Source organism: Salvelinus namaycush, chromosome 12 (genome assembly GCF_016432855.1).
Source record: "Salvelinus namaycush isolate Seneca chromosome 12, SaNama_1.0, whole genome shotgun sequence".
In the NCBI taxonomy this organism is placed as follows: Eukaryota; Metazoa; Chordata; class Actinopteri; order Salmoniformes; family Salmonidae; genus Salvelinus; species Salvelinus namaycush.
The window spans coordinates 18,969,586-18,983,292 of NC_052318.1; the positions used below are offsets into that span (position 1 = coordinate 18,969,586).

The 13,707-nt window shown below is 46.6% G+C and overlaps 1 protein-coding gene across 4 annotated transcripts in view; it reads right to left on the minus strand.

Annotated features, from left to right (window-relative positions):
- Positions 1-13,707, minus strand: part of LOC120056484 (homeobox protein PKNOX2-like) — a 58,256-nt gene that overhangs the window by 16,406 nt on the left and 28,143 nt on the right. For all 4 annotated transcript variants that reach the window (XM_039004659.1, XM_039004658.1, XM_039004657.1 and 1 more), the window contains exon 3: positions 3,402-3,573. In XM_039004659.1, coding sequence (XP_038860587.1) covers positions 3,402-3,573 — 172 coding nt within the window. The remainder of the gene's footprint in view (positions 1-3,401; positions 3,574-13,707) is intronic.

The window sequence follows — 13,707 nt, forward strand, 5'->3', positions numbered from 1 at the left end:
CTTTGTTGCGAAATATGAAGCCAATTCTAGATATAATTTTGGATTGGAGATGCTTAATGTGAGTCTGGAAGGAGAGTTTACAGTCTAACAGTCTAACCAGACACGTATTTGCAGTTGTCCACATATTCTAAGTCAAAACCGTATAGAGTAGTGATGCTAGTCGGGCGGGCGGGTGCGGGCAACAATCGGTTGCATTTAGGCCACGGAAGGAGTGGTGTATGGCATTGAAGCTTGTTTGGAGATGTTAACACAGTGTCCAAAGAAGGGCCAGAGGTATACAGATGGTGTCGTCTGCGTAGAGGTGGATCAAAGAATCACCAGCAGCAAGATTGACATCATTGATATATACAGAGAAAAGAGTCGGCCTGAGAATTGAAGCCTGTGGCACCACCATAGAGACTGCCAGAGGTCCGGACAACAGGCCCTCCGATTTGACACACTGAACTCTATCTGAGAATTAGTTGGTGAACCAGGCGAGGCAGTCATTTGAGAAACCAAGGCTATTGAGTCTGCCAATAAGAATGCGGTGATTGACAGAGTTGAAAGCCTTGGCCAGGTCGATGAAGACGGCTGCACAGTACTCCCTTTTATTGATCCTGGTTATGATGTCGTTTAGGACCTTGAGCGTGGCTGAGGTGCACCCATGACCAGCTCGTAAACCAGATTTCATAGTGGAGAAGGTACGGTGGGATTCAAAATGGTCGGCAATCTGTTTGATAACTTGGCTTTCGAAGATTTTAGAAAGGCAGGGCAGAATGGATATAGGTCTATAGCAGTTTGGGTCTAGAGTGTCGAACCCTTTGAAAAGGGGGAGGACCGCGGCAGCTTTCCAATCTTTGGGGATCTCAGACGATACGAAAGTGAGGGTGAACAGGCTAGTAATAGGGGTTGCAACAATTTCGGCGGATCATTTTAGAAAGAGAGGGTCCAGATTGTCTATACCAGCTTATTTGTAGGGATCCAGATTTGGCAGCTCTTTCAGAACATCAACTGTCTGGATTTGGGTGAAGGAGAAGCTTGGGCAAGTTGCTGCAGGGGATGTTGAGCTGTTGCCCTGGGTAGGTGTAGCCAGGTGGAAAGCATGGCCAGCCGTAGACAAATGCTTATTGAAATTATCAGTTATCATAGATTTATTGGTGGTGACAGTGTTTCTTATCCTCAGTGCAGTGGGCAGCTGGGAGGAGGTGCTCTTATTCTCCATGGACTTTACAGTGTCCCAAAACTTTTTGAAATTAGTGCTACAGGATGCAAATTTCTGTTTGAAAAAGTTAGCCTTAGCTTTCCTAACTGACTGAGTATATTGGTTCCTGACTTCCCTGAAAAGTTGCATATCGCAGGGGCTATTTCATGCTAATGCAGAACGCCAGAGGATGTTTTTGTGCTGGTCAAGGGCAGTCAAGTCTGGGGTGAACCAAGGGCTATATCTGTTCTGTTCTTGCAAGCTTATTTAAGATGGCGAGGAAAGCACTTTTAAAGAGCAACCAGGCATCCTCTACTGATGGGATGAGGTCAGTATCCTTCCAGGATACCCGGGCCAGGTCGATTAGATAGGCTTGCTCGCTGAAGTTTTTTAGGGAGCGTTTGACAGTGATGAGGGGTGGTCGTTTGACCGCGGACCCATTCCGCACACAGGCAATGAGGCAGTGATCGCTGAGATCCTCGTTGAAGACAGCAGATGTGTATTTAGAGGGTAAGTTGGTCAGGATGATATCTAAGAGGGTGCCCATGGTTACAGATTTAGGGTTGTACTTGGTAGGTTCCTTAATAATTTGTGTGATATTGAGGGCATCTATCTTAGATTGTAGGACGGCCGGGGTGTTAAGCATATCCCAGTTTAGTTCACCTAACAGTACGAACTCTGAAGATAGATGGGGAGGAAATCAATTCACATATGGTGAACATTATCAGTGTTGGTGAAGAAAAACTATGAAAGAAGATGATAAAAATAGAACAAAACACGTATCTACCGAGTTTTGAAGGGAAATACTGATTTTATTTTATAAGAGTATTATTATTTTGTTAAGAAAGACTTAGTAGACTGAATCTACCGTCTCATCGTGGCGGTATTTGACAGCCTCGAGGTCAGCCTAGCATCGTGCGAGACCTGGAGAGAATTGCTTGTGGAAGATTAACGAGTTCATGTTTCCATGGCATATCTGTTGCTGTTAATGAGTACTGTCTGCATTGATAGCTGTGCTTGCTGTGGATCTTGTGAGGACAGCTGCACGGAACTGTTATACTTCGCTGTGGCTAATATCTACGAGTAACGTTAGTGAGTAACCACAACGATGGGGTGCTTCGGGACTTCTTCTTTTTTAGCTCCAACGCATGCCAACGGGTTGAAGCAATCTTGAAAGTAATTTGGACACGGGTTGTGAAAAATCATTGGGGTTTATTATTTTCATTTCTTTTGATGTGGTACATTGAAAATGTGACAATATACATCTTGAACCTATGTCTGTTGCATTGGTGGAGTCATTTACTGTTTCATCTTCATTTAAATGCATGAAAGAATATCCTTATATAATAACAAATCTATAAGCATTCTACCTGAAGTTAATACCCTAGTTGTCATCACCCTAGCGAGTTTACAATAGGGATTCTTATTGGAGATGTCCTTCTCACCTAATATCCCATGCTGTTGAGATATTCTAAGTAAGGTAATATCGTAAGAGTCCAATTCGAGCCGGGTGAGATGTTACATGACAATTACCGCTGCTTGTTTAATCGGGGCCTTGTGCCATCTCAGCCAGTCAGCATCAGCTTACTGTCCTGTGGAAGAGTTAGTGTGTGCTGGGTCCAGCCACCGACCAGCACCTCGTAAAGCACACAGATGCGGGGTTAATTGACTGCCGCACCACTTGTCGCCGAGCACCCACATAATGATTTCTCTGTCTCTAGCCACCCTCCCTATTTCTCCTCATTTCTAATTACTGCTAGCTGTCATAGAATGGTAGGAGGGAGATATCATGAGGGGAAGAGTGGGAAAGGGGAAGAGAGAGAAAGGGTGAATAGAATAGAAATAGAGAGAGAGAGACAAAGGAGGAAAGTAAGAGGTACAAGAGGGAGGGGGTAGAGGTAGACGTGTGTGAGAGAGCAAGAGAGAGAGAGCTAATTGAAGAGAGAACTGTGTACATGAGAAAGGGTGAGAGAGAAAATAAGATTATTGTGGGTGGGACCTGAAAGGGATATTTAACAGAGCTTCCTAACGCTGAGGAGGCATCTCAGTAGTCCAGCGTGGCTTACTAATGTTGAGGATGATTTGCTCTCTCTACTGGTGGAGGAAGTCATTACAGTATGACTATTGCGATAACTGCTTAATATTAGGAAGCCATGTTAGACTTTGAGATGGTTAAAATCCACGTTAAACTATTTAGATGGCCCCCAGGCAGGGTACTAACCAGGTTGTCCAGCTCAGGGTCCTCGCTGAAGAACGGCTTGTGGTCCTGCTCCTGCTGGTGGACAAAGTTTTCAATGTCCACATCGAAGCTGGCAGAGGTGATGCACTCGGAGCCCTGGGTGGCCTGCTCACACTTCTCAAACAGCAGGGCCAGCAGTGGGAATAGAGGGTGTCTGGAAGGATAGGAGAAGACAGGAAGTAGTTGAACTTCATAACTGCTCTAGCTGTATCTTGAATGCTGTATAAGTAGTAGTTCTAGGTACAAAGAGGAAAAATAACTCAGTTATTCGGTATTGGCGTATTTGAGGTATGTATCATGTTAACAGATTGAGAACGGTATTCAATCCGATCGTGCTTTTTCGACAATGGTCCTTTTAAAGGCAATGTTTCCATGTTCGCTGAGACCACATTCACAGTAAACACTGCATATGTCGGCTCAATCGGAAATTACCTAAATTGGCGCATTGTCCCAATGTGCGATCAGATTCAATCCCGGCCTTAGAGGGAAGTTTAGTTGTGCATTGTGTGTTAACTACAGCATGTTTAACTGCAACAATGCTCTATTTGACACCCAGGAACTGCATTAGCAAGATAACCTCTTTAGGATTAGGGGTGGAGTTTACACTTTTGGGGAAAATCGTTCAAAATTTAAAACGGCCTCCTACTCAATTCTTGCTCGTACAATATGCATATTATTATTAATATTGGATAGAAAACACTCTCTAGTTTCTAAAACAGTTCTAATTATTTCTCTAAGTGGAACAGAACTCTTTTTACAGCCCATTTCCTATCCGGAAGTGAGATTTCCAAAATCGAGGTCTCTCTTCAAGAGCTTGTCTATAAAAGGGCATGTCACTTATGACTGTAGAAACACGCCATACGCCTTCCCCTGGGTGTCATGCGGAAGTGAGAGCAGAAATGAGGTGATTATCTCGTTCAGGGATTGAATACAACCTCTTTGATTGAGAGGACCGCCATTTATTTTTTGTTGGGAGGCGCGAATTTGGACCTGGTATCGCCTCCTGGAAAACCGTCGTTATTGATTAATATGATCTCTGGCTTCGATTTTATTCGATACATGTCACAATATCATCCTAAAGTATGTTTTTTCAATATAGTTTAATTATATTATTGAAATTTATTCGGGACTTTAGACGTGATGCGTTGGAGGAATTTCTTCAAAAAGGAGAGGTTAGCGCCGCACTGCCAGTGTGCTTGCTAATTCAAGAGGGAAATAGTACGGACTGGACCCAAACAAAGACGGTTCTGAACAAAGGACCCCTTGTACAACATTCTGATGGAAGATCAACAAAGATAAGGACCCAATTTGGGATGCGATTTCATATATCTGTCGAACTGTGCTATCGCTACGTTTGCCTTGAATCAATGCTGTTTTGTGATAGCTATTGTAGTAAGCTAATATAACGATATATTGTGTTTTCGCTGTAAAACACTTAGAAAATCGGAAATATTGGCTATATTCACAAGATCTTTGTCTTTCATTTGCTATCCACCATATATTTTTCTGAAATGTTTTATGATGTGTAATTAGGTAGTTGACGTTGGTGTCTATTTACTCTGGCTACTCCCGTGCTATTTCTGACTGTAGCTATGATGGTAGCTATGATGGTAGCAGTAATGTAAAACTGATTTATAGCTCAAATATGCACATTTTTTGAACAAAACATAGATTTATTGTGTAACATGTTATAGGACTGTCATCTGAGGGAGTTGTTTCTAGGTTAGTTAGGTTGGTTCTAGGTTAGTTAGGTTGGCTTTGTGCATGCTACCTGCATGCTACCGGTGCTGTGAAAAATGTCTGTCTATCTTTTGTATTTGGTGGTGAGCTAACATAAATATACGTGGTGTTTTCGCTGTAAAACATTTTAAAAATCGGAAATATTGGCTATATTCACAAGATCTTTGTCTTTCATTTGCTATCCACCATATATTTTTCTGAAATGTTTTATGATGTGTAATTAGGTAGTTGACGTTGGTGTCTGTATTTACTCTGGCTACTCCCGTGCTATTTCTGACTGTAGCTATGATGGTAGCAGTAATGTAAAACTGATTTATAGCTCAAATATGCACATTTTTTGAACAAAACATAGATTTATTGTGTAACATGTTATAGGACTGTCATCTGAGGGAGTTGTTTCTAGGTTAGTTAGGTTGGTTCTAGGTTAGTTAGGTTGGCTTTGTGCATGCTACCTGCATGCTACCGGTGCTGTGAAAAATGTCTGTCCTCTTTTGTATTTGGTGGTGAGCTAACATAAATATACGTGGTGTTTTTGCTGTAATACATTTAAAAAATCGGACATGTTGGCTGGATTCACAAGATGTTTATCTTTCAAATGCTGTATTGGACTTGTTAATGTGTGAAAGTTAAATATTTCAAAAAAAAATTTTTTGAATTTCCCGCTCTGCCTTTTCAGTGGAATGTGGGAGGAGTTCCGCTAGCGGAACCCCTATCCTAGACAGGATAACTTGATCGTTAACTCAAAAGACAAATGCAACAGACAAAGAAAACGGAAGACAATGAGATCCGACTGGGCACAAACTAGTTGTTTCAATGTAATGTGTCAACATATTCTGACGTTGTGTCACGCCCTGACCATAGAGAGCTGTTTATTCTCTATGGTGGCTGGGGCGTGACAATGACTAGGGTAGGTTATCTAGGTGTTTAATCATCTATGTTGGCCTGGTATGTTTCCCAATCAGAGGCAGCTGTTTATCGTTGTCTCTGATTGGGGATCATATTCAGGCAGCCATTTCCCCTTTTGTGCTTTGTGGGATCTTGTGTTTGTATAGCTGCCTGTGAGCAACCCAGAACGTCACGTTTCGTTTGTGCTTGTTTGTTTTGTTTGGTGAGTTTCGATTTATTAAAATATGTGGAATTCTATGCACGCTGCGCCTTGGTCCAATCATTATGACGGACGTGACAGAAGATCCCCCCACCAAAGGACCAAGCAGCGTGGCCAGGAGGAGCAGGGATCCTGGGCTCGGGAGAAAAGGGAGTGGAGGACATCATGGACATGGGAGGAGGTTATGGCAGGGGACAAGACCCTGCCATGGAAGCAGACGGAAGCAGCGAAGGAGGGACAGCGACAAAGTCGGGGAGGAAGGCCACGGAAACCCCAAGAAACATTTTTTGGGGGGGCACATGGAGCAGTCGGCGGAGCCGAGGAGTGAACCAGAGCCAGTCTGGGAGAAGGAGAATTTGGAGGAGAGAGAAATGGGAGAGTTGTTGAGTTGGTGGAGGATTCACGGATTTGTAATAAAGGAACGTGTTGTCAGTCTGGTGCAACCTGAGTCAGCTCTCCGTACTCGTCCTGAGAAGTGTGTTAAAGTTCCGGAACAATTGATGCCGGCTATACACACCAGGTCTCCAGTACGTCTCCACAGCCCGGTACGTCCTGTGCCTGTGTGACAGGTTAAAGGAAATACTAATAGCCTGTTATACATTAAAAAGTATTAGTAAGTTCATAGTATGTGAGGATCTTAAAACATCTAAGGTTAAGAAGATCATGCATTCAGTATTAGTTGATAGATTGATAACATTTATATAATTTTGTTAAAATCCGTCAAGCATACAAAGGGTACGAATTGTGAGAGGAATGTGTAAACGTTATGTTGATTACTTTATTTTGTCGTGGGTAAAAGTGTTAATCTGTGATCTATTAAATGCTCTTAATCTATGAGCCTGAGATCGATTGCTCTGGTCTCCACTCAAGTTCACGGAGAAATCGCGGTCTTTTTCTCATTGCACTAAAAGTTTTAATGAGTAAACATTCCGTATCACATGTGATTCTTTCTCCCCTTTTTCAGGGGTGTAACACCTGCTCCTCGCACTCTCCCTCATGTGTGTGTTCCCAGTCAGGTGCGTCCTGTTCCTGCTCCTCGCACTCTCCTTGGAGTGCGCTTTCCCAGTCAGGTACGTCCTGTTCCTGCTCCTCGCACTCTCCTTGGAGTGTGCTTTCCCAGTCAGGTACGTCCTGTTCCTGCTCCTCGCACTCTCCTTGGAGTGCGCTTTCCCAGTCAGGTACGTCCTGTTCCTGCTCCTCGCACTCTCCTTGGAGTGCGCTTTCCCAGTCAGGTACGTCCTGTTCCTGCTCCTCGCACTCTCCTTGGAGTGCGCTTTCCCAGTCAGGTACGTCCTGTTCCTGCTCCTCGCACTCTCCTTGGAGTGCGTGTCCACAGTCCAGTACGTCCTGTGCCTCCTCCCCGCACCCTGAGGTGCGTGTCATCAGCCCGGTGCCACCTGTACCGGTTCCCACGCATCAGGGCTTCAGTGCGCCTCCACAGTCCAGTATGTCCTGTGCCTGCTCCTCGCGCTCGTCCTGAGGTGCGTGTCACCAGCCCGGTACCACCAGTGCTGGTCCCACGCACTAAGCTTCCGGCGACAGTTCCCAGTCCAGAGCTTCCTGCGACGGTCCACAGGCCGGAACCTCCTGAGACGGTCCACGGTCCAGAACCTCCTGAGACGGTCCACGTTCCGGAACCTCCTGAGATGGTCCGGAACCTACTGAGACGGTCTGCGGTCCGGAGCCTCTGGCGACGGTCTGCGGTCCGGAGCCTCTGGCGACGATCCTCGGTCCGGTTCCTACGGATGACGATCCACGGTCCGGTTCCTCCGGCAACGACCCACGGTCCGGTGCTTCCGGCGACGATCCCCGCAACCGGGGCGGCCATGGAGGACGACGTATCTGCGAGCGGAGTGGGTACTTCGTCCCGCACCGGAGCCGCCCCCGACGGTACATGCCCACCCGGACCCTCCCCTATTGAGTCAGGTTTTGCGGTCTGAGTCCGCACCTTTGGGGGGGGGGGGGGGGTACTGTCCCGTCCTGTGCTTGTTTGTTTTGTTTGGTGAGTTTCGATTTATTAAAATTTGTGGAACTCTACGCACGCTGTGCCTTGGTCCAATCATTATGACGAACGTGACACATTGAATCTGATTGAAACACATTTGGATTTGCAAAAAGTAATCAACCAGTAGTGTTTTCACATCATTTCAACCTGCGTTGCAAACATTGAAATACAATTACTTAACCTAACTTCAACATAATCATCAAAACTATGTTCTGTATACGTTGAAATCCATGTAAAATTGCAAAAAATCTCACTTAGAATCTACATGGGAATTGCAGCATATGCTCTATACATGCAACATCAGATCCTATGTACCTATGCTTAGCTTTGGAAACAAGTTGTGTTAGTTTCTGCTGAGCTATCATCTCAACACATACGGACACTGATCAGCTTCCATACTCATTTGCATAGCTATGCTGTACCGTAATAACATTGAATAATTAAGAGTAAATCCTTTAACTTGTTTTACACAAGCTATGTGAAAGTAAATTCAGAATAAGATTGGGTTTATGTAGGCTACATTTAATGTAGTACATTGCCATCTGATTTGCCCAAAGGACACCATCATTTCAATGTGTAGCTAGGTATACTATCATTAATTTATGATTGATTGATAGAAATGTAGAAGTATTTACTATTAGCCCTATAAATAGGATGACACATGTATTATATTAATACACTTTCACCTTTGGAAATTGTATTTGATAAATATGTTATTCATAATACTCTGAACAAAAATATAAACGCAACATGCAACAATTTCAACGATTTTAATGAGTTACAGTTCATATAAAGAAATCAGTCAATTTAAATTGTCACGCCCTGGCCTTAGTATTCTTTGTTTTCTTTATGTTTTTTAGTTAGGTCAGGGTGTGACATGGGGAATGTATGTGTTTTGTAGTGTCTAGGGGTGTTGTATGTGTATGGGGCAGAGAAGAGTGTAGTTGTCTAGTTATGTCCATGGCTGCCTAGATTGGTTCTCAATCAGAGACAGCTGTCATTCATTGTCTCTGATTGGGAGCCATATTTAAGGCAGCCATAGGCAGTAGGCTTTTGTGGGTAGTTGTCTATGTGTAGTGTTTGTGTCAGCACTATTTGTCATTATAGCTTCACGGTCGTCGGTTTGTTATTTTGTTAGTTTGTGTATAGTGTTCGTTTCGTGTTATTCTCTCTTCTAAATAAAAGAAGATGTATTTTGCACACGCTGCGCCTTGGTCCACTCTCTCTCAGGAAGACGATCGGGACAGAACTACCCACCAACCATGGATCAAGCAGCGTGAGAGGAACCAACAACAGCGGCAAAGAAACCAGGACTCGTGGACATGGGAGGATGTATTGGACGGCAAGGGTTGCTACACATGGGAGGAGATCCGAGCTGGAAGAGATCGCCTCCCATGGGAACAGCTGGAGGCGATTAGGAGAGCAAAGGCAACCGGAGAGAGGAACCGGAGTTATGAGGGTACGCGACTAGCAAGGAAGCCTGTGAGTAAACCCCAAAAATTTCTTGGGGGGGGGGCTTAAAGGGAGAGTGGCGAAGTCAGGTAGGAGACCTGCGCCTACTCCCTGTACTTACCGTGGAGAGCGAGAGTACGGGCAGACACCGTGTTACGCAGTAGAGCGCATGGTGTCTCCTGTACGCGTGCATAGCCCGGTTCGGTACATTCCAGCTCCACGTATCAGCCGGGCTAGATTGAGCGTTGAGCCGGATGTCATGAAGCCGGCCCAACGCATCTGGCCACCAGTGCGTCTCCTCGGGCCGGCTTACATGGCACCAGCCTTACGCATGGTGTCCCCGGTTCGCCTACATAGCCCGGTGCGGGTTATTCCACCTCCCTGCACTGGTCGGGCGACGGGGAGCATACAACCAGGTAAGGTTGGGCAGGCTCAGTGCTCAAGGGAGCCAGTACGCCTGCATGGTCCGGTATTTCCGGCGCCATCTCCCCGCTCCAGGCCAGTACCACCAGTGCCTACACCACGCACCAGGCTTCCAGTGCGTCTCCAGAGCCCTGTTCCTCCTCCACGCACTAGCCCTATGGTGCGTGTCTCCAGCCCAGTACCACCAGTGCCTACACCACGCACCAAGCCTCCTGTGTGTATCCAGAGCCCTGTACGCACTGTTCCTTCTCCCCGTACTCGCCCTGATGTGCGTGCCCTCAGCCCGGTAACACCAGTGCCGGTACCACGCACCAGGCCTATAGTACGCCTTGAGAGTCCAGTGTGCCCTGTTGTTGTTCCCCGCACTAGCCTGAAGGTGCGTGTCCTTAGCCCGGTACCTCCAGTTCCGGCACCACGCACCAGGCCTACAGTGCGTCTCAGCCGGCCAGAGTCTGCCGTCTGCCCAGCGGCGCCTGAACTGCCCGTCTGCCCAACGGCGCCTGAACTGCCCGTCTGCCCAACGCCGTCTGAACTGTCCGTCTGCCAAGTGCCGCATGAACTGCCCGTCTGTACTGAGCCTGCAAAGCCGCCCGTCTGCCATGAGCCTGCAAAGCCGCCCGTCTGCCATGAGCCTACAGAGCCGTCCGCCAGACAGGAGCCGCTAGAGCCTTCCGCCAGACAGGAGCAGCCAAAGCCTTCCGCCAGACAGGATCAGCCAGAGCCTTCCGCCAGACAGGATCAGCCAGAGCCTTCCGCCAGACAGGATCAGCCAGAGCCTTCCGCCAGACAGGATCAGCCAGAGCCTTCCGCCAGACAGGATCAGCCAGAGCCTTCCGCCAGACAGGATCAGCCAGAGCCTTCCGCCAGACAGGATCAGCCAGAGCCGTCCGCGAGCCATGACCAGCCAGAGCCGTCAGCGAGCCATGACCAGCCAGAGCCGTCAGCGTGTCTAGGGGTGTTGTATGTGTATGGGGCAGAGAAGAGTGTAGTTGTCTAGTTATGTCTATGGCTGCCTAGATTGGTTCTCAATCAGAGACAGCTGTCATTCATTGTCTCTGATTGGGAGCCATATTTAAGGCAGCCATAGGCAGTAGGCTTTTGTGGGTAGTTGTCTATGTGTAGTGTTTGTGTCAGCACTATTTGTCATTATAGCTTCACGGTCGTCGGTTTGTTATTTTGTTAGTTTGTGTATAGTGTTCGTTTCGTGTTTTTCTCTCTTTTAAATAAAAGAAGATGTATTTTGCACACGCTGCGCCTTGGTCCACTCTCTCTCAGGAAGACGATCGTGACATAAATAAATAAATTAAGCCATAATCTATAGATTTCACATGACTGGAAAGGGGCACACCCATGTGTGAGCCTGGGAGGGTATAGGCCCACCCACTTGGGAGACTGATCCACCCACTGGGGAGCAAGGCCCAGCCATTCAGAATTAGTTTTTACCCACAAAAGGGCTTTATTACAGACGGAAATACTACGCAGTTTCATCAGCTGTCCGGGTGGCTAGTCTCAGACAATCCCGTAGGTGAAGAAGCCGGTTGTGGAGGTTGTAACGGTTGTCGTTGGTGGAAGGAGAAGAGGACCAAAGTGCAGCGTGGTACGTATTCATAATAATTTAATAAAGAATGAATACTAAACAAAAACAACAAACCGACAAACGAACAGTTCTGTAAGGTGCAAACAAAAACAATAAACAGAAAATAACTACCCACAACCCATAGTGGGAAAACAGGCTACCTAAGTATGATTCTCAATCAGAGACAACGATAGAAACCTGATTCTGATTGAGAACCATACTAGGCCAAACACATAGAAATATAACGACTAGAACAAAACATAGAAAAACAACATAGAATGCCCACCCCAATTCACGCCCTGACCAACTAAAATAAAGACATAAAAAAGGAACTAAGGTCAGAACGTGACAGAGGTCCTGAGCTAGCGTGGTTACACGTGGTCTGCAGTTGAGGCTGGTTGGACATACTGCCAAATTTTCTAAAACGACATTGGTAGAGAAATGAACATTCAATTCTCTGGCAACAGCTCTGGTGGACATTCTTGCAGTCAGCATGCCAATTGCACACTCAATCAAAACTTGAGACATCTGTGGCATTGTGTTTTGTGACAGAGTTAATATTTTTGTTCAGTATATATATTGATGACTATTATTAATATATACACTGCTCAAAAAAATAAAGGGAACACTTAAACAACACAATGTAACTCCAAGTCAATCACACTTCTGTGAAATCAAACTGTCCACTTAGGAAGCAACACTGATTGACAATAAATTTCACATGCTGTTGTGCAAATGGAATAGACAACAGATGGAAATTATAGGCAATTAGCAAGACACCCCCAATAAAGGAGTGGTTCTGCAGGTGGTGACCACAGACCACTTCTCAGTTCCTATGCTTCCTGGCTGATGTTTTGGTCACTTTTGAATGCTGGCGGTGCTTTCACTCTAGTGGTAGCATGAGACGGAGTCTACAACCCACACAAGTGGCTCAGGTAGTGCAGCTCATCCAGGATGGCACATCAATGCGAGTTGTGGCAAGAAGGTTTGCTGTGTCTGTCAGCGTAGTGTCTAAAGCATGGAGGCGCTACCAGGAGACAGGCCAGTACATCAGGAGACGTGGAGGAGGCCGTAGGAGGGCAACAACCCAGCAGCAGGACCGCTACCTCCGCCTTTGTGCAAGGAGGAGCACTGCCAGAGCCCTGCAAAATGACCTCCAGCAGGCCACAAATGTGCATGTGTCTGCTCAAACAGTCAGAAACAGACTCCATGAGGGTGGTATGAGGGCCCGACGTCCACAGGTGGGGGTTGTGCTTACAGCCCAACACCATGCAGGAAGTTTGCCATTTGTCAGAGAACACCAAGATTGGCAAATTCGCCACTGGCGCCCTGTGCTCTTCACAGATGAAAGCAGGTTCACACTGAGCACGTGACAGATGTGACAGAGTCTGGAGACGCCGTGGAGAACGTTCTGCTGCCTGCAACATCCTCCAGCATGACCGGTTTGGCGGTGGGTCAGTCATGGTGTGGGGTGGCATTTCTTTGGGGGGCCGCACAGCCCTACATGGGCTCGCCAGAGGTAGCCTGACTGCCATTAGGTACCGAGATGAGATCTTCAGACCCCTTGTTAGACCATATGCTGGTGCGGTTGGCCCTGGGTTCCTCCTAATGCAAGACAATGCTAGACCTCATGTGGCTGGAGTGTGTCAGCAGTTCCTGCAAGAGGAAGGCATTGATGCTATGGACTGGCCCGCCCGTTCCCCAGACCTGAATCCAATTGAGCACATCTGGGACATGTCTCGCTCCATCCACCAACGCCACGTTGCACCACAGACTGTCCAGGAGTTGGCGGATGCTTTAGTCCAGGTCTGGGAGGAGATCCCTCAGGAGACCATCCGCCACCTCATCAGGAGCATGCCCAGGCATTGTAGGGAGGTCATACAGGCACGTGGAGGCCACACACACTACTGAGCCTCATTTTGACTTGTTTTAAGGACATTACATCAAAGTTGGATCAGCCTGTAGTGTGGTTTTCCACTTTAATTTT